The sequence below is a fragment of the Apaloderma vittatum genome, unplaced genomic scaffold (genome assembly GCF_000703405.1).
Source record: "Apaloderma vittatum isolate BGI_N311 unplaced genomic scaffold, ASM70340v1 scaffold13632, whole genome shotgun sequence".
NCBI lineage: Eukaryota > Metazoa > Chordata > Aves > Trogoniformes > Trogonidae > Apaloderma > Apaloderma vittatum.
Genome location: NW_009705335.1, coordinates 1 through 18,084, shown reverse-complemented (window position 1 = coordinate 18,084; position 18,084 = coordinate 1). Strand labels below are relative to the sequence as shown.

At 37.9% G+C, this 18,084-nt stretch overlaps 1 protein-coding gene across 1 annotated transcript; it reads left to right on the top strand.

Moving 5' to 3' along the window:
* Positions 1-103: 103 nt before the first annotated feature.
* Positions 104-16,230, top strand: ERCC6L2 (excision repair cross-complementation group 6-like 2; the record flags this gene model as incomplete). The annotated part of the gene is made up of 9 exons (XM_009865364.1): positions 104-389; positions 2,993-3,417; positions 6,342-6,461; positions 7,925-8,118; positions 9,728-9,889; positions 11,081-11,288; positions 12,720-12,860; positions 14,149-14,262; positions 16,111-16,230. Coding segments are annotated over exons 1-9 (1,770 nt in total), but the record flags the coding sequence as incomplete, so codon positions are not given.
* Between the last annotated feature and the right edge of the window lie 1,854 nt (positions 16,231-18,084).

Here is an 18,084-nt window from a genome sequence, read left to right as displayed (position 1 = left end):
CCACCCTGCCCGGTAGGCCCCCGGAGCGGCAGCCCGTCTGGCCTGAGGTCCCCGGGTGCCTCCGCCCGTGGGCCCTGCCTTGGGCCAAAAGTTAAAATGTGCGATGGTGTCGCAGGTAAGCGCCTTCCGCGCGTCTTTCCCGAGCGGGCGCTCAGAGGCTCCCCCCCCCTTTTGGGGAAAAGCAAGAGCGAGTGTGGAAGTTACGTGGTGCTTGGTGGGGTCCTCGGTGGATGCTGGGCCCAGGCGGCTGCCCATGGGAGTGTGCGGGCCGGGCCCGGTGCTGCTAGGCCTCACCCGGCTGCAAAGCCGAGGTGCTGGGAGCAGGGCGGGTGTGATAGGGAAAATTGGCTTAGGTGTACCGAGTGAGGAAACTCCACAGTTTCCTCACCGTATCGGTTCCAACCATATGATTTAGGTTTATTTCTTCCGACAAGTGGGCACGTGTGGTTAAGTGAAGGCAAAACACCCTGCTTTGACGTCTTTTGGAAGAGAGTATTTTGGTTTTTTTTTTTAGTTTCTTATTTACTGCCCTTGTAGTTTAAGAAGGGCAGTATATTCTACACTATAGTATCCTTGAGTTTGCTTTTACAGCCATTTATCGGAGTGTAAAAATAGTTTGCTGTCTATATTAAGTCACCAAACCTCGATAGCTAGAAAGCCTTCATGATATTTTTGTTTGGGTGATGTTTGTGTTTTGAGTTGGTTTCTTTTTTGTTAGAGGAGTAGCTATTTAAAGGACCTAGTACATGGCACAAGGCCATTATCAGTATGATTTAATACAGTGAATATAATGGCATGGCTTCTTCAGCTGTGGTTAAAAGGGCCAAGTGTGGGCGGGCATCTTAAATATCCACCTTCTTCAGTATTTCCTTTCTTCAATGAACCATGCTAGCAAGCCATACCAGATAATTTTCTCCATTTTTAAAGATAGTACCTCACATAAATTATAATTCTGGTTCAGAAACCAATAAATTAGTGACTCCAGCTAGTTAAAATAGCAGTTCTTGCATTGGCTTATACAGCATTATTTTCTGATGTTTACTAGCAATGGTGTCCATAATTACAGTAAAAGAAAGTAATTATAGAAATGCTCTTATTTTAGACTTTGTTTTGCATATTTAGCAGTGTATGGCAAGTTTCATTTTCTTAAGTCTTGCTTCCTGGTTTTGAGAAATTGCTCAAAGACTTAGATGCTGCTGGGAGAAAATAATGTACATGTTTTTTGCATCAATTTGATTTTGTGTGAGAGATGGTAAAAATGCCTTAAGCTTTTAGAGGACAGTTACGATTTGTTGAACATACTGTCTGTACTTCACCCTTTGCCTCAAAAAGACATGTTTGAGCTTCAAGTATCTAGGAATAGAGAAAGGTATGGAGCAGCCTATGGACGGATCACAGGATGTGGGGCTGAGGTTCTCAAATAAGGGTTGTGGTGGGCATTATGGAAGAGATCTGCTAAATGATGAATTGTGGTAATGGAAAGATTGTGGTTTATGATCTTGTCAGTGTAAAAGCTTGTCATAGGCCATCAGTTTAGATTGTGGGATCCAAGTTCATAGCAGACAAAAGCTTGAGGGGTATTAGAGAGCAGACCTGTGGTCAAAAGACTGAATGCAAGAATCTGCATGTGTTAGAGGAGGAGTGAGGTTCCTTGAAAGAGAGAGGTCCACTGGGGTTTGCTAAACAGACAAACTGTGCCTGATACAAAATCTCTGTAGCTGGAAGAATACTTTCAGGTCTAAGAATTTTCAGATGTTTTGCATGCTTTTGTTATTTTTGTTACCTGAATGTCAGCTTATGGCCACAACTGGTTCCAGAGTAGTGGACTACATTGATGGTTTTGTTTTCTTGTAGGTGTATTTTTTTTTTTAAATTAAGTGTAGTTATCATCAATCTAATTAATATATTGTGGAGAATAACCCTATTGAGAAGAATATATCTTCTGTGAGAAGAATTTATCTTCTCCATCAGTTTTTTTGCACTGAGCCATAAAAAAGGGGGAAGGTGGAATTTCTTACCTTCAGGACTTCCTCTTTTCTTTTTCCTGCCTCTGAGAAGTAACTGGGTTGACATGCCCAGATCAGGTGTGCTACCACTGATCATGGGTATGAGGTGTGAATACTTGCTCTGATGGGAGAATTACTCTGATTTGTTCCTTGCCATAAAACCCTTAGCTGCCTTTTACTGCTGCTGATAATGACTTTCTTACAAGTAACAGAACTTATTCCAACAAATAGATAAGAAACAGTAAAAATTCTGAAATATAAAAATGAGATAACTGAAAATGGAGCAGTTCAATCATCTCTGTTAATACTTGATACGCTGTATTAAGGCTCTAGGGAGACCGCATAGTAGAACAGACTTTAGCAGTTTCAAACTTAACAGCTATGTAAGCAGTTATCTGACTAATTGGCCACTTTTATGAACAACGTAAGCAAATGATATGTTGTTATATGTTCTTAAAGTACACTGCTATTTATAAACATAAGTGTGGTTTGGTTTTTTTTTTACCTGCTCCAGGCTTTGTTAGGTGAAAGACAATGTTTTCCTATGTGATTATAATTATAAAACAGTTTACTAACACTGCAGTATTTGATTCAATGTTTCTATGTGTCTACCACAGAAGGCCTTTTTGACCAAGTCATGTGATCTGTTAATTGGACACTAAATCTGCAGGCATCAGCATGTCAGTGTTTGCCTGTATGAAGCCACTGTGTAACAGTTCAATATAACAAAATTTAGCTTTTACATCAGATCTTTTAATATAGACTTTCAGATATTTATAAAATAGCAGTGTTACAGCAAACTATAGTTTTAAGCCTAGATTGAGATTTGATTCTAAACTTCAGTTGATTGGTATCCTGATTGTTGTGCTACCTTTAATAAAATCTTTTATCCTAAATTTGTAGCCAGTGTTTTGTTTGTGTGACAAGGTGGAGTACTTGGTACGTGTGCCCAGTTTATCAGTATGCATGTTTGGTTTTTTTATCAGATAATTGGCATGTTGGAGAGAAGTGCCTTGCCCCTTGTCTTGAAAACGGAAAACTTCATGAAGGAACAATATCTTCTATTGAAAAGGACAAGAATGGAAAATCATTTGCTGTTGTATCATTCTTGGAGTCTGAAGAAAGGAAAATACTGATAACTAAACTCTGTAGAGTCAAAGCAAGTAGAGGATCCTGGAAAAGCTTAATATTTGATGATGATGATCTGGAAAAGCCTTGTTTTCCTGACCAAAATCTTCCATCTCCTTCAGTTGCTTTTAAATTGTCTGACAGTGGTGATTTTATTCCATATACAATTAACAGATACCTGCGTGATTATCAAAGGGAAGGAGTCCAATTTCTATATGGACACTACGCTAACAAAAGAGGGTGTATTCTTGGAGATGATATGGGCCTTGGCAAGACAATACAGGTATTCTTTTTGATTGTTTTGGTGAGAGAACAGATTTTTTTTTTTGGCAGTGTGTTTTCTGTGAGATGTCTTTTCTTAAATATGTTATTTTAAAAAAAAAAAAATTTACACCTCAATGGAGCTTAGCCTCCCTTTGTTATTGTGGACTTGCAGGGTCAGTACATGACCATCCAGGGTGGCACTTAGATCAAGGAGCTGTTGGTGATTTAAGATTCACTCCTGACAAGCCAGAAAACTGGGATGTGTTTCTCCTTTTAGTGTAAACATTGGTAGTTATGGTAGCTAAAACATTAGTACTGATGTTGAATTTACTTTGAGGATTTCTACCTGTGCATCAAGAAAGTAGTTTGCAGTGGAGTGTGCTGAAAAAAAAATACAGCCCTTATTTGGCTGTAGCACTTCAACTGACCTTTCCCTTTTTTTAACCTGAAAACAAGTAGTTCAACTGTATTGAGAAGAAGGAGCAGACAGCATTTACTCCCACCTCTGGAAAAAGTGCTTAGATGTTCCACATTATTTTTATCACTCTAGAAACTGAGGTTGATGAAAGGATGAAGTATGACTGGGTTTTTCCGTTATACTTTGTATCAGTGTGGCCCAAATGATTTGTTTATTTTAGTAATATAAGAGTATTTTTATGTTTAAAATTCTCTATAATCTGTCTGGTTTTAACTTAGCAGTTTGAATCCTATGGCTATCCTATGATGGTCTGGGTCACCACCTCCTTTATCCCTCCATGTGTCAAATATAAGCTCATTCCTTCGCTGAGAAATGCTGGCTGTAGCATCTGCCTCCCTTCCATTTAGGAGAATGTAGACAGACACCCTTCAGTGCAAAGAAGTATTGTTCTGTAGCAAACTTGACAAGGGAGTGAGTAAACTAAATTGGTAAAACTCTGGTTAGAGCATTTAGATGTGCGTCATGGATTTGTGTAGCTGCTGCTGATCTGCTAACAGGTGTTTATTAAAACTAAACTGCATCCATTTACCTTATGTTTTACCTAAGCTTGACCATGTTTCTTGTCCATATCAGTTTAAGAACTCGATAGTTACAGAAGTTTTTTTCTACTCAGAACTGCAAATAATCTGACTTCATATAGTAGAAAGCATCTAGATAAGGTAGTAGTAGACTGTGTGGAGAAAAAAGATAAGTTGTTTTGCTTACATCTCATGTATTTTTGAATCTCTGAGCTGGACCTATAGTGACCTGCTCACATTTATCCTACAGTGGTGTGTGTTCCTGTGTGGAATTTGCATTTGATGATTACTTCTTCTAATCGCACTGTCAAGTTTGCAGAAGAAAGGTAGAGACTTTGAAGAATATGTTGCATAATTTTTTATAAAACACTAACTGTTTTTCAAGTTCAGTGTGGAAAAGGCAGTTCAGTGGTTATGAAGCAAGACGATTTAACTTGTTTAGAAAAGATGAGTATGATGAGTTATGAGATAAAGACTTTCCTAGAGAACTTCTACATTTTAATGTTTTTTTTGCAATTCTGATTTTTGCTTAAAGTGGCTTCTTCAGTGTATGGTGCTTTTCATTTCAAGCTGAAGTCAAGGTGGAGTAGAATAATGCTGTTTCTTAATGGGATTCTAGTTAGTTTCTTATCAAAGCCTTTGTATTGCTTCCTGCTTTAACTGGAGGAGCCAAAGGTTACCCTTTTTCAGACTTTGCTATTGTAACAAAGTTGTGATGCATAATTCTTCCAAAAATGGAGGATCTGGAAGACATATGGAGATTTTATGTTCAGTTTTATTGTTATTCTCAAAAGGATTTAAAAAAAATTAAGCCAAACAATATGTACGGACTTGCAGTTACTCTCTGCCTCAGTTTATATGAAATATTACATATCAAAATGCTTGGGTTTAATTTCTTCTACATGTCTCTTTTTAACTCTTTGTCCCTACATGCAGTGGGTTTCCTCTCTCTGCTGTTCATCCTTTGCTCTTCTCAGGTATTTTTCCTGCACTTCTGCACCCCTATCTGGCTTCTTTCACAAGGAGAAAGCTCTGGAAATTTCCTGGTTTTTGAAAGTCAACAGCTGACAGCTTTACCTCTGCCCTGCTATGAGCAGCTGTGTAGCAGCTGCAGTAGGAAGTGGCTGGGGCTGGCTGCTCTGAGTAAGGACAGTGTGTTGAACTTTCAGAAGAAGGGCACCAATCTAATGATGATGCATCTGGTCCCTGCTGCTTAGCCCTTTGGAGCCCATTTATCCCAAGTGGCGTTTTGAGATTTGCGTGATCTGGCCAGGTATCTCTGTGCCTTCTTCCTGTTTTGGATTACCACAGGAGCAACTTGGAATAGCCTATGTTGGGATGTTTGTTCTTGCTGTGTTGCATTATAGTTAGTGTCTTCTAATAATGAAAAGAAAATCACCTTGACTGGTTTGAGGCAGGTAAGACAACATAGCCAAACACAACAGAAGGAACTAGTTTTGAAGCTAACAGCAGGAGTCAGAAGGAATGGAACGTACAGAAAGTGACATAGTAGTAAACATCTAGTTCAAACCTCTTCCTTTTGCATAAGTAGTGTTGGGAGTATAGTTAGGAAGTATCTCTTCCTTCTGTTTTCTCATCTAAGACTCAAGTGTCCCCTTGAAAGCAGGAGAATTGCAAGGCATGCCTTATCTATTTTTCCTATCTCGTTTGTAGTCTTCTGTATTTTGGGTACTCTTCAACTTAGAAGATGAAAAATAGAGCAATTAATTGCTTATCTCCTGAATTTGAGATTCTTCAAGGGACTGTTATGCAGTTTTAACAACTGTCATAGACTTAAACAAACAAAAAACCCCAAACAAAAGCGCCAAACCTACCTTACTAAATTCCATGCAGTATTTTGCCTTAAATTTTTATTTTCGGTGAAACTCACACAATTTCTGTTGGCATTTTCGTACATAATCACTGAGAATTGTTTTCTTTCTCAAGGTCATTTCATTTTTGGCTGCAGTGTTGCACAAAAAGGGAACGCGTGAGGATATTGAAAATAATATGCCGGAATTTTTACTGAGGACGATGAAAAAGGAATCAAAGTGTAACACCAAGAAGGTACAGATTTTAGTGATACAAATTTAAGAATTTTGGTAAAAGGTGATACTTGATGATTATTTTTTTGTTTGTTTTTTTGGTTTAGGAGTTTACTAATTTTTAAAATTTGACTATGTAGGTAGATTATGGGTTCATGGCCTTCCTGGTAGTATTAGGGAAGCCTTCAGTTTTTCAGACTGTTGTAGTGCATTATCTAGTTATCGTCTGAGATGTTAATACTGTTGATCTACACTAACACAAAGCCTTTGGAAAAATCTAGATCAGATTTGTGGCTAGAGTACTTTCAAAACCCCATGTTAATGAGGAAAAAATGATAGTTTTCTGTGATTGTTTCTAAAGTACGAAAGGCACGTGTGTCTATATAAACAGAACATTTAAATAATTAAGACGAGTGCAAATTTTTGGAAATTCTATAACTAATCTTATAACCTCATGTATTTTCTTGAATGACTGTCATAATGCCACAAGGAAGTCTGACTGATAATGTAAGTAATTAAATAGAGTTACAGCAGATGAAGATGCCTGTAAAAGTTCTGTGTGAATGAGAGAAATCTAAAGATTATTTTAGCTTTACCCATGCAATTTCTGTTTTTTGTTGCTGTTTTTTATTGGAATAATTGGAATATTTAGCTGGAAGAATGGTTCATATGACTGTAGCTCTGTGAATAATGGGTACAAGTTCCTTGGGAAATGGAAGTAGAGAGGAAGAGGTGAAGGGATGATAGTGCTTAATGTGAAGGAATCAGGAATGCTTCTGACTCGGAATAAAAGAGGAAGAATTTCACTTTGAGGACAATGAAGTGTTGGAACAGGTCACCGAGAGAGATTGTGGACTGCCATTACCTTTGGAGGGTTTTGAAGACCTGAGTTGAGAAAGCCCTAGATGATCTGGTCTGAATTCAGTGTTTGTACCTACTTTAACCGGAAAGTTGGACTAGAAACTTCCTGTGGTCCATTCCCACCTCGCTGCTTTTATTATTACATGATATTAAATTAATTGCATGAGCTATCTTAAATTTTTAAACCCTTTTCAGGTCTTTCTGTTTTGAAGTCCTATAATGATTAGACTTGTGGATTGGAGGAAGCTGCTTACCGTCTTCATATTTTTGTTTTCTCCATCTGTAAAACACATGGCATACAGATACAGACGCTGTAACAAAGCAAAGTGGCAATATCTCATGTCTTATTGCAGTTATTAGATTATAATTTTAGTAAGTAGCTCTACTTCAGTATTTTTTTAGCATTATTTTTTTCTGTACTATTTAAATACTGAGTAAACTGATTACTGTTGAATTCATATTGATAAGTCAGATATTCTTGTATAATATGCTTTGGAATGACAGAACTAAACAGTTCAGAGTGTTCAAAGCAGTAAAATAAATACCAAGATTTTGACTTGCCTTACTGAGAAAGTGCTGTGTTGTAGCTTTTCCAATAATATTATAACACCTATTTGTTTTCAGACTTTCCTTATAGTGGCCCCTCTTTCAGTGCTGTACAACTGGAAGGATGAGTTAGACACATGGGGATACTTCAAGGTCTCTGTCTTACATGGTAATAAAAAAGATGATGACTTGAGTCGTATCAAGCAAGGGAAATGTGAAGTTGCACTTACAACGTATGAGATACTTCGCCTGCATTTGGATGAATTTAACAAGTAATGATTTTAATGCTGGAGGTTTTTTTCTGTTCACAGAGTTTTAACTATCTAATTTAGCATTATTCTTTTTAAGTGCTTGCTCCTTCTGGGTAACGTATATACTGTTAAATCCAAGGACTTGCTGTCCTGAAGGGGAGAAAATGGGGGCTAGCTAAAGGATATGCAGAAGAGACTTCTATCTTTCAGGACAATGTAAGACAAAAAACCTCATGTAATTCTTAGCAAACATTCAAAATGTGTTTTCTTTGTTATGTGCACTTTATACCAGCTGCCCTTAGCAGCTGGTGTTGTCAGTGTATCTGCAGATCTTGTAATTTTTGATGTTGGGAAGGGTCGAGACCATCACCAAAACAATCAGATCTCCATCTCTCTCTCTATGCTCAGGTCTGAAAAGCAGCACAGGCAGGAGAAGTCTGAAGCAGTACCCTAATTTTGCAGTTGTCTTTCTGAGGAACTCTTCAGTCTCGGTCGTTGAATAGACAGTGGTCATGGAATAGGTTCATGTGCAAAACGGATCTGATATGTGACTGACTGCTTGCAAATGCATTGCTTCAGCATACGGATTCACCAAACTGTTTCTGCCGAGCATGTGGCTTGATGTTCTTGAGATCTTGACACTGAAAGGGGCTATGTATCTTGCTTAGAGTGGTGAATTGGCCTTAAAAACTGGTCTTAAATACTTAAGCATTATTAATAAGAATATATATGCTCAGTTATACGTGTAAATCAGCATAATGACAAATGACGTTGAAGGAGCTGGTGTGTGCTAATCTGTTAAGTTCCTTTCAGAAACTCCCAGTTTTTAGCAGATTGTAGGAATGTCAAGACCTCAAATATGAATGAATATATTTGTTAGACATCAAAAATGCCACAAGTTATGCCTTCAGATTAGTGAACTAAATACATCCTGCTCAGGAGAGAGCTTTCCTTCTAAATGTATCTGTTTAATTTTTTTGCTGCTTGAAGTATTGTCAAAGTAGATACGATCTTGTTCTGAGATACTCCTTCATATCTCTAAAGCAATCACATAAATTTAATAAATCTCTTCCTAGGGATTTGCTGATATAAGTTACAGTATACAGATCATTCTACCTCCAAGTTTTATGCTTAAACCGGCTGCAAAATAGCTCTCAATCTCCACTTCTAGATATGTTCCTCCTGATCACAAAATGTCAAAATGTTAAAACTCCTCTGTCGTGTTGGTATCATACCAATATTAATGAAATTGAGTGATGCTTTTACGTAGGAAACCAGATTGAAATGCTTTCAGTCTACTTTTCGTTACACGTAATAGATTTTTTGGGGAAAATGAAGCATACTTGTGTTTAACCACGTTTCAGTAGTTAACTTTAAGAGATTTATTTAATTTTTCTAAATCTTGCCTATGATTGCAATTAGTGCTGTTGATGTGCTGGATTGATTGCTCCAGAGAGTGAAAGCTGCTTTTTTCACAGAAAGCATTTAAGCCAGTTAATAGTAGTTATTTATTTGACCGTGTAGTTTAGCTGTTAGGTTCAACGATGCAGTTGAATTTATTAAACAAACAGAATGTGAGATGATGGGATAAGTAATTTCAGTTAATACAGTATTTCTTGTTCATTCGCAGCATAGACTGGTCTGCTGTGATAGTGGATGAAGCGCATAGAATCAAGAACCCAAAGGCTCAAATAACTCAAACCATGAAGTCATTAAAATGCACTGTTCGCATTGGCCTTACTGGAACTATTCTTCAAAACAATATGAAGGAGCTTTGGTGTGTTATGGACTGGTAAATAAAGCATCCTTTTTTTTCTGGTTAAATGCGTCTATATGTTAACCACGCAGTAGGTCTGTGATAGAGCTGGATGATATGGGACCCAGCTAAGTAAAAAAAAATCAACCCACAACACTCACGCCCCCTAGGTGAAAACCTAATTCTTTGTGAGAGAGTTAGTATGTTTTTTTCAATACATCTGTGGAAATAAGCTTCAGGTATGAATTTTGCAGTTATTTAATACATTTGGAGCTCCTCCTACCTGGCTGCTTTGGTGAATTTGGGAAGCAGCTCAATGTTTACATTTGTTTTCTAAGGACACTTTTTTTTCCTTCTTCTGTCCTCTCTACAGAAGATAGAGAATCATTACACAGTTTCAGCCCACATTGTGCTTTTGCTTTGTCCAGCATGTGCAGGTTATTCTGACTTACTTGAAAGATGAAAGTGATCGTGTTTATCTCTTTTTCAAAATGCACAAGTGCGTGTATTTGCAAAGCAACAGTCTTATCCAGGAAAAGTTTAATGGAGAGAGGTGGAACGAACCCTAGATAGTAATCTAAACATAGGAGATGGACTAAGAATGCTTTACAGAACAGGCAAACGCTACTAATATAAAGATATACAGGCTGAGTTGAGTATCAGGAGAGAAGGACTTTATCAGTAAGCTAAGTGTTGCATTTGGTCCATTAAAACTATGCTGATGTTCAGGTGTTGTGCTGCCAATTATTACTAAATTCCCTTTACCATTGGATTTATTAAGATTTTATTTAATAATTGCAATATCTGCATGCCTGATTCTAATAAAACCAGTAAAAATGTAAAATATGACCACTTAGCTTCCAGTTTAAACTTCTGAATGGTAGCAATGTTGTTTTTTAGAGGTTCTGTATACTTCTGTTGGACTGCTGATTTTTTTTTTTTTTTCTCCTGGAGGTGGCAACCGTTTTCCTAAGGGCAATCTTATAACATTTGTGGCTCACAGGAAGTAAAAAAAAAAAGTCATGTATGAAAGTAGTAGTATATATTTCTATTTGTATAGACAATTTTTATTCATTTCCCTAGTGATTGTTAGTTTAAGATCTCTTGCTGTTAGCCAGAGAAAATTTATGGTTTAGTTTTAATCAATGGAAAAGGACAGACTTCCTTGGCCTAAAGAGAATGTTCTTACTCCTTCACAATCTCCCCACCTCCTTTGTTTTTTAATAGGGCTGTACCAGGACTTTTGGGCAGCAGAGCAAATTTCAAGAAGAAATTTTCTGATCCAGTGGAGCATGGCCAGAGGCACACTGCAACTAAAAGAGAGCTAGCAACAGGTCGTAAGGCCATGGTGAAGCTGGCAAGAAAAATGTCTGGCTGGTTTCTGAGACGTACCAAAGCACTTATCAGTGATCAGTTGCCAAAAAAGGAAGACAGAGTAAGAGAGCCTGCACATTTCAAATATGATGCTTGTGAATATATCTCTTCTTTTTGTTTTTTGTTGTGTTTTCTTTCTTTCATCATGCCTGTAGTAGTTTGTGGTTTTCTTTTGAACTTACGAACTTAGGAGTTGAATCCAGAGCCTTGGAAAAAATGCACGTGCAGTAGTGTGCTTTGTTCACATAATTACTATGATTGCATGTTGAAATGGAGTTAATCAAGCATGAAAATGCTCAGCTAGACTTCTGACTAGTGATTTACACGTCCATTTTATATGCACTTTTGTACTTATCTGAGCAAACCCAATGCAATGCATGTAAATCTCTTGAAACTCTACGTAGGGCTCTGAATTTGCAATTTGACACTTTCTGCATGAAACAGTATACTTTCAGATTTTTAACTCTCGCATTTTCCATCACTAAATAAAAGAAAACCTGCAAACCTAAAGCTCATTGTTGATAGATCTGTAATCCTGTTCATGTAGTGCTATTGTGAACATTATATGAAGTGATAATACTGTATGACTGTAGTGAAGAAGTCTGATAAATTCTTAATGCTTATATTTGTGCTTTCCTTCTGTGTAGACATAAATTAGTTTGCAGCTGTTCTTATTTTCAAAATATGGTGTTTATTCTTCATCCGTAGTGTATAATAATGCCATCTAAACTGTCTTCTGAAGGAAAGATTAACACAAATGTCAGTCAATCGCTTTTCTAAATCTAGCAGGTTTTATTCTTTTCATTCTCTTGTTAATGTGAGTATATGTCCAAGTTACTGCTGTATTATTATAGCTCAGCATGGTGCTGCTGCTGTGTGGGTGGCCTAGGTTAAGGAATGATCTTGGGATTTCTGTCTCCTGCTGTTTAAGACTAAAGATGTCATGGAGATGCCACCCATGGTCTCTAAGAAGAGGGATAAGAGTTTTGGCCATAGCACTGTGTAGATCCTTGCATTCTCATTGCTTATTCTGTTTGTCCTGCCTGAGATAGTGCCCTACAACAGCTAGTGCCTAAAAAGAAGAAAGAAAGGGCAAATTAAGCAGAGAGCAATCCACAACTGCAATTATGCAGTTATTTCTCTCAGTTTTTCTCCTCCTTCTATATCTCCACAAAAGCCATACTGAAAGGTTTATAGAAACCTAACAGCAGGTTCTTCTAGCTTGACATTGATACTCTTTGTAGAATTTTGGGAGAGGATGTAATAAGTATACATACATTTTTGGCGACAATTTAATGCTGTTTTGGTGTCAAGATAGGCATCTTTTTCATTTGGTTGTAGAATAATTTCCTGTAACTATTTGAGGAAACGTGTTCTTGTTTTCTACTTTATTCTCAGTGTTTCCACAGTTTTATGCTTTTTGATGCAGTGCTCTTTTGCTTTTCATTGTATGCCTCACATAATTGTGTTTTGGGGATTGTCTCATTGACAGATGGTGTACTGTTCCCTGACTGAATTCCAGAAAGCTGTGTACCAGGCTGTGCTAGAGACCGAGGATGTAAATTTAGTATTACGAGCAGGAGAGCTCTGTAGCTGCAACAGCGGCCGTAAGAGGAAGAACTGTTGTTACAAAGTAAGAGCTTGCGCTGTTTGGATTTTAGAATATAGTCTTTCTGGTTTTCCTAAGAGATCCTCTGTTGATGAAGGGCTCATTGAAGTGGCTGCATGGTCAGAGGCCATCTGTTTGGGGAATCCCAACCGGAAACATGGGTAGCTGTGTCACGAGCATGATGGCATTAGACACTTTGGGATTATAGTAAAGCTGCTTTGCATGCCTTGAGCAGGTGGCTGTTAACTTGTGCAGTGAAATCTGGGTGTGTTGTACTAAGTGTGCCTGTGATACAGTTGATGTTTGCAAGGGAACTGCTCTGGGATGTTTAGTATGTGTCAGGCATGCTACTCCCGTGTGCCTCAGGTGGTCCATACAGAAGCTGCAAATCAGAGACATTGTGGACCTAGCAGCTTATCTATGTTGTAGTTGGATTGTGTCTTTCTATGCCACAAAAAAGTACTGTGCTTTATTCAAGGTAGAACTGCTAAGTAGTCATAAAGCATAAGCAGCATTTTCTTCCCTAGTAATAGCTTTGCAGATTTTTTTCTATCTTCTCTGGATTTGTTTAACACTCAATTATTGTAGCTTCATAATTTATTTTGCCCATACCACTCAATAGGTTCAGATTAAACATGTCTTTTAAGCATTTAGAAGCATATGTCTCATACCTCCTTCTCCCTATTTTTCTTCTAGCCTATTTTGATTTTTGTGTAGTGGTTTGGTTTTTTTTCCCCAAATGCTGTAACTTATTCAGTCTTCTGCATGTTTTTTTGAAAAACAATCCTCTGATCAGCCAGTTTCTTATTCCACGGATACTAGCATTAGTATTAGTTCTCATGCTATTTTGTAGGAAAAGTAAAATGCTGTTGGGCTTGATTGACAAAATGCAGTAGGTAGGCCTGCAGATACTTGCTGTTACAGACTGTCTTATTCCAAAGTTAACTGTGAGTTTAGGCTACTTGAGATGGGAAAGGAAAACAAACATTGGTTAACTCATGCAATGATAACCAGCAGAGTAGCTATTGCTGTTACATTTGAAGTTTTTTGAATTATGCTACTTGAGATATTTATAAAACTGTAGTTTGCTCAACAACAGAAACACACAAAGTTAGCAGTTTTAGTGTAAGAAGTTGAAACAGCTGTGGTGTGATTTACATTTAAATTAGTTGTAAAGTTGTCTTTTTGTATACTGAGGGATTCTTGGTTACCTTAGCATGATATCTACAGAAATTATCTGAAATGAACATACCTGTGTCTTTCTTGTTTTCAGCAGTATTTGTTTGCGTAAACATTTTTTGTTTTTGCATAGGTAAATGCTCATGGTGAAACAATTAAGTCACTGCGTTTCAGTTACCTGACAATCCTACAGAAGGTTGCAAATCATGCTGCACTGCTGCAGACTGATAACACTAGCAAGCAACAGGTTAGTTTCAGAAGTATCTAAAAAATGGACATATGAAAAATGGTATGAAAACTCTTGAATAAAAATTGCTGCTGAACTCCCTTTCAAGTCTTAACTAATTGAAATAAGGATACTTTGCAAAAAATTCATTTTCCATTCACTAATCTAGAATGCAGCCCTTCTAGATAGAGCTTTTACACAACAATATATTCATTTAGTTGATGCAGATCTGAAAGTAAGTGTTATAGATACATTGGAGAGCTTTAGTGGGGTAGTCATTTTTAGTGATTTCTGATAGTATCATTTCAGTTCCATTTATGACAAGGGCCTAGGAAGGGGAACGTCTTTGTGCAAATAGATAAATAATGGACAGTTAAAATGTGTTGTTGGGTTTTTTTCCTCTAGTTCTTTGTATTCAGAGCTGAACGTCTCGAAATAATGGGAAACATGTTTTAGTAGAAAATGCTCAATGAGAGAACACTATCAGTTTATCTTGCTACTGTGGCATGTAACCTACAAGATCCATAAGCGACAGTGATCCTTAAGATCCAAGAGTGAGCAAAGAGCTTTAGGGATGTTACCACTTCCTCTCAGAAGAATGCAAATGAGAAAATTCTGGCTAATTTTGGCAAGTTTATTCCATTTAGGCAGTTTTTCTTTTTAGGAAACGTTACTGTTAGTATCCAGGGCATTATACACTGTATGTAGCCAAATGTTTTCAGCATTGTCATTTTTTTTTATGTAGTGAATGTAGTTTTTGTTGTAATAATATTTGAGAGCTTAAATAGACACTGAAATAACTATATATGAGTATTTTGAGAGTTACGCACTTTTATGACGTATATAATTATTAATTTCTCCAAAATCTGCTGAAGAAATTGACATTTTGTATTATTTCTTACCTTTATCATTACAGTTCATCACATGAGTTATTCTTAGGCAGAAGACAAGATCTTTTCTGCTCCTCTGGGAAATTAGACTTAAAGTGTATAGTCGTGTTGAACTTCAGAGCCACCCACATTCCAGCAGTGCAACTTTATGTGGCTTTTGAACAGTTCAAATGCATGACCCGTACTGTTTTTTGTTGTTTTGATGAGATGACAATCTAATTCTCATATTGGCTTATCTTGCCAGAGAGGCAAGAGAAATGCCGGTACACAACTGTTGGGTAATGCAAACCTCAAGCCAACAGAGTTCCTGCAAATGACGTACTGGCCAGTTGTCCTGGTGCAAGCCGACTGACCAGCAGGGAAAGAAAGGAATGACGAGGTCAATCACGAATGAGGAGGAGAGCCCGGAAGGAGCAGTAGGCAGAGCCTCGTGGGGTTGAGATAAAAGCAGTTTGCTTTAATGATGAGAATAACAGTGAAATAACAGTAATAGCAGTAGTGTTTAACTAGATAGCATGTAACATGAGTAGTATGCGACGCAGATGTCTTACCACCCAGAACCCTACGCACCGAGCATGACTTGATGATGGTATCTAGTATCCCCTTGGCTAGTGGCTAGTTTGGTTCAGCTGTCCTGGCTATGCCCAGCTCCCATTCTCCAGCGAAAATTAACCCTATCCTGGCTGAACCCAGTACACCAGTGCCTACCCAATAGAAGAAATTTTGGCCATCTCTTACTCTAGTAACTTGAATCCACAGTTCTAGATGAAGATCCTTTTCCTCTTTTAAATAAAGCAACCCAAAACATACAGGAGATGTTTCATCCGGCACTTCTGTAGTGAACTGAGCAAAAACATGTAACTCTATTTATTTTGGCGTATTACTTGTTTCAACCTGTTTAATTACTTGTATGAGTTACTGGTATTCCCATGTAGCTCTCATTTTTAATGCTTGTTCAAACTTTCTGCTTGTCTTCCAGGATGCACATATCAAACGGGTGTGCAGCCATGTGTTTTCCAGTTTTCCAGATTTTGTGCAGTTAAGCAAAGATGCAGCCTTTGAAACAATTTCAGATCCAAAGTACAGTGGAAAAATGAAGGTAATCTTGTTCTTTAGAAGGAATCATAGAATCATAGAATTACCAGGGTTGAAAGGGACCTTAAAGATCATCTAGTTCCAACCCGCTCTGCCATGGGCTGAGACATCTCCCACTAGATCAGGTTGTCCAAAGCTCCATCCAGCCTGACCTTAAAAACTTCCAGGGATGGGGCTTCCACCACCTCTCTGGGCAACTTGTTCCAGTGTCTCATCACTCTCATGGTGAAGAACTTCTGCCTAACACCCAGTCTGAACCCATCCATTTCTAACTTTAATCCATTCCCTCTAGGAAAATAACTTAGTAATAGATCTGCTGTAATATAGGAATATAAGAAAACGTACATGCAATAGTTGTGTTTTTTCAGTCATTCTGTTCGTGGTGGTGGTACTATGGCAGGTATATCCTGTCATGAATCAAGGTGCCTCTAGGCAAAGTCTGGATAAAAGTGATCTGTGATGCTAAGATATCCTATGATGCTAGCTTCACATATTTAGTAATGGGCACAGAAATTACCTTTATGATCAACGGGGTTGGGGTCATAATATTTTGATAGATAGTTCCGTGAAACCATTGACTCAGTGGCAGTCAGAAATATTTGGGAAAGTAAAAGAGAGCAAAGTCATTTTGGACTTAATTGTTTGTGCACACCTTCAGTCTTGTGGGTGGTTCCAGTTCTTCCTCTCAAAAAGCATGTATTAGACCTTGAAAAGTTCTAACAAATAAGGGCCACAAAGGTGATCAGTATTGTGGGACAGAAGCAGCCAAATAGGCTGGGAAAAACTGTCTTAGGATGAGTGTGAGAGGGACCTACACAATCATGAGTAGCATGGAACTCGTGAAGATGTACTGAGTGCTTACTGTCTTTTCTAACCCTTTGGACATTAATTGAAGCTAGTAGGAGCCATGCTAAAGATGAACAAAATAAACATGTTGGGTATCTTTCTCTGTTTTCAGGGGGAAACAGGATGAGTAACTGAAAAAGCTAATTAAGAGGAAAATTGTACTAGGTTTAGGATTGTTCTTGAGCTGAGACTAGCTGGATGGTGGGAAGCTGTGCAGAATGGAGTGTACCATATTTTTCCTGTCTATAAACCTGAATATTCACAGTTCCTGGTTGGGACTGGTGGGGAGGTGGTGGCAGGGCCCTGTTTTTGTAAACACTAATGGTTGTTACCACTTTATTGATTTGTTACTTTGCGGGCACCATCTTTCTTTTCTGTTACTACGTATGTATGAGAGCCCTGCATGTTAGCTGTGTTATATACACTTAATTATATCCTGAAAGTCAACTTTATTGTTAAATTAGCTACTAGCAAATATTTAATACATGCAAAAACTAAGTCCATAATCTTCAGTGGTGCTTATGAAGCTCTTTTTTATTGTATAAAACTAATATTCTTTTTTCTAGAAATTAATCTGTTGGGGCTGTTTATTTCACTCCAGCACTGCCTTGCAACATCACATTATGTGTGTTCTGACACAGCAGTGAACAACACAGCAAGCAAAAAATGTCTGAATTAAGAGGGCAGTTCCAACATTAGGTACCTTTAAAGCCTGCAACTTACAGAGGGAGGAATCTGCTTCAAACTGTGACTCTAAGTTTGAGTTGCTTCTGGTACCATACTGACTGCAGCATCTTCTCAGGGGTGCAGCTGGCTATGGCTCTGTGGGTTGGGTGTAACCTTGGCCGGTAACAAGTAAGGCTCTTTTCAAGCTTAAATGCAGTGGCTGTGGGTAGTAAGGAAAAAGGTTCTGCTGCTGGAGTAAGAGCATAACCAGGTGGAAAGAGAGCAGAGACTATGATCTTCTTAAGCATACTGAGCTTATGTTCATAGAATCATAGAATCATAGAAT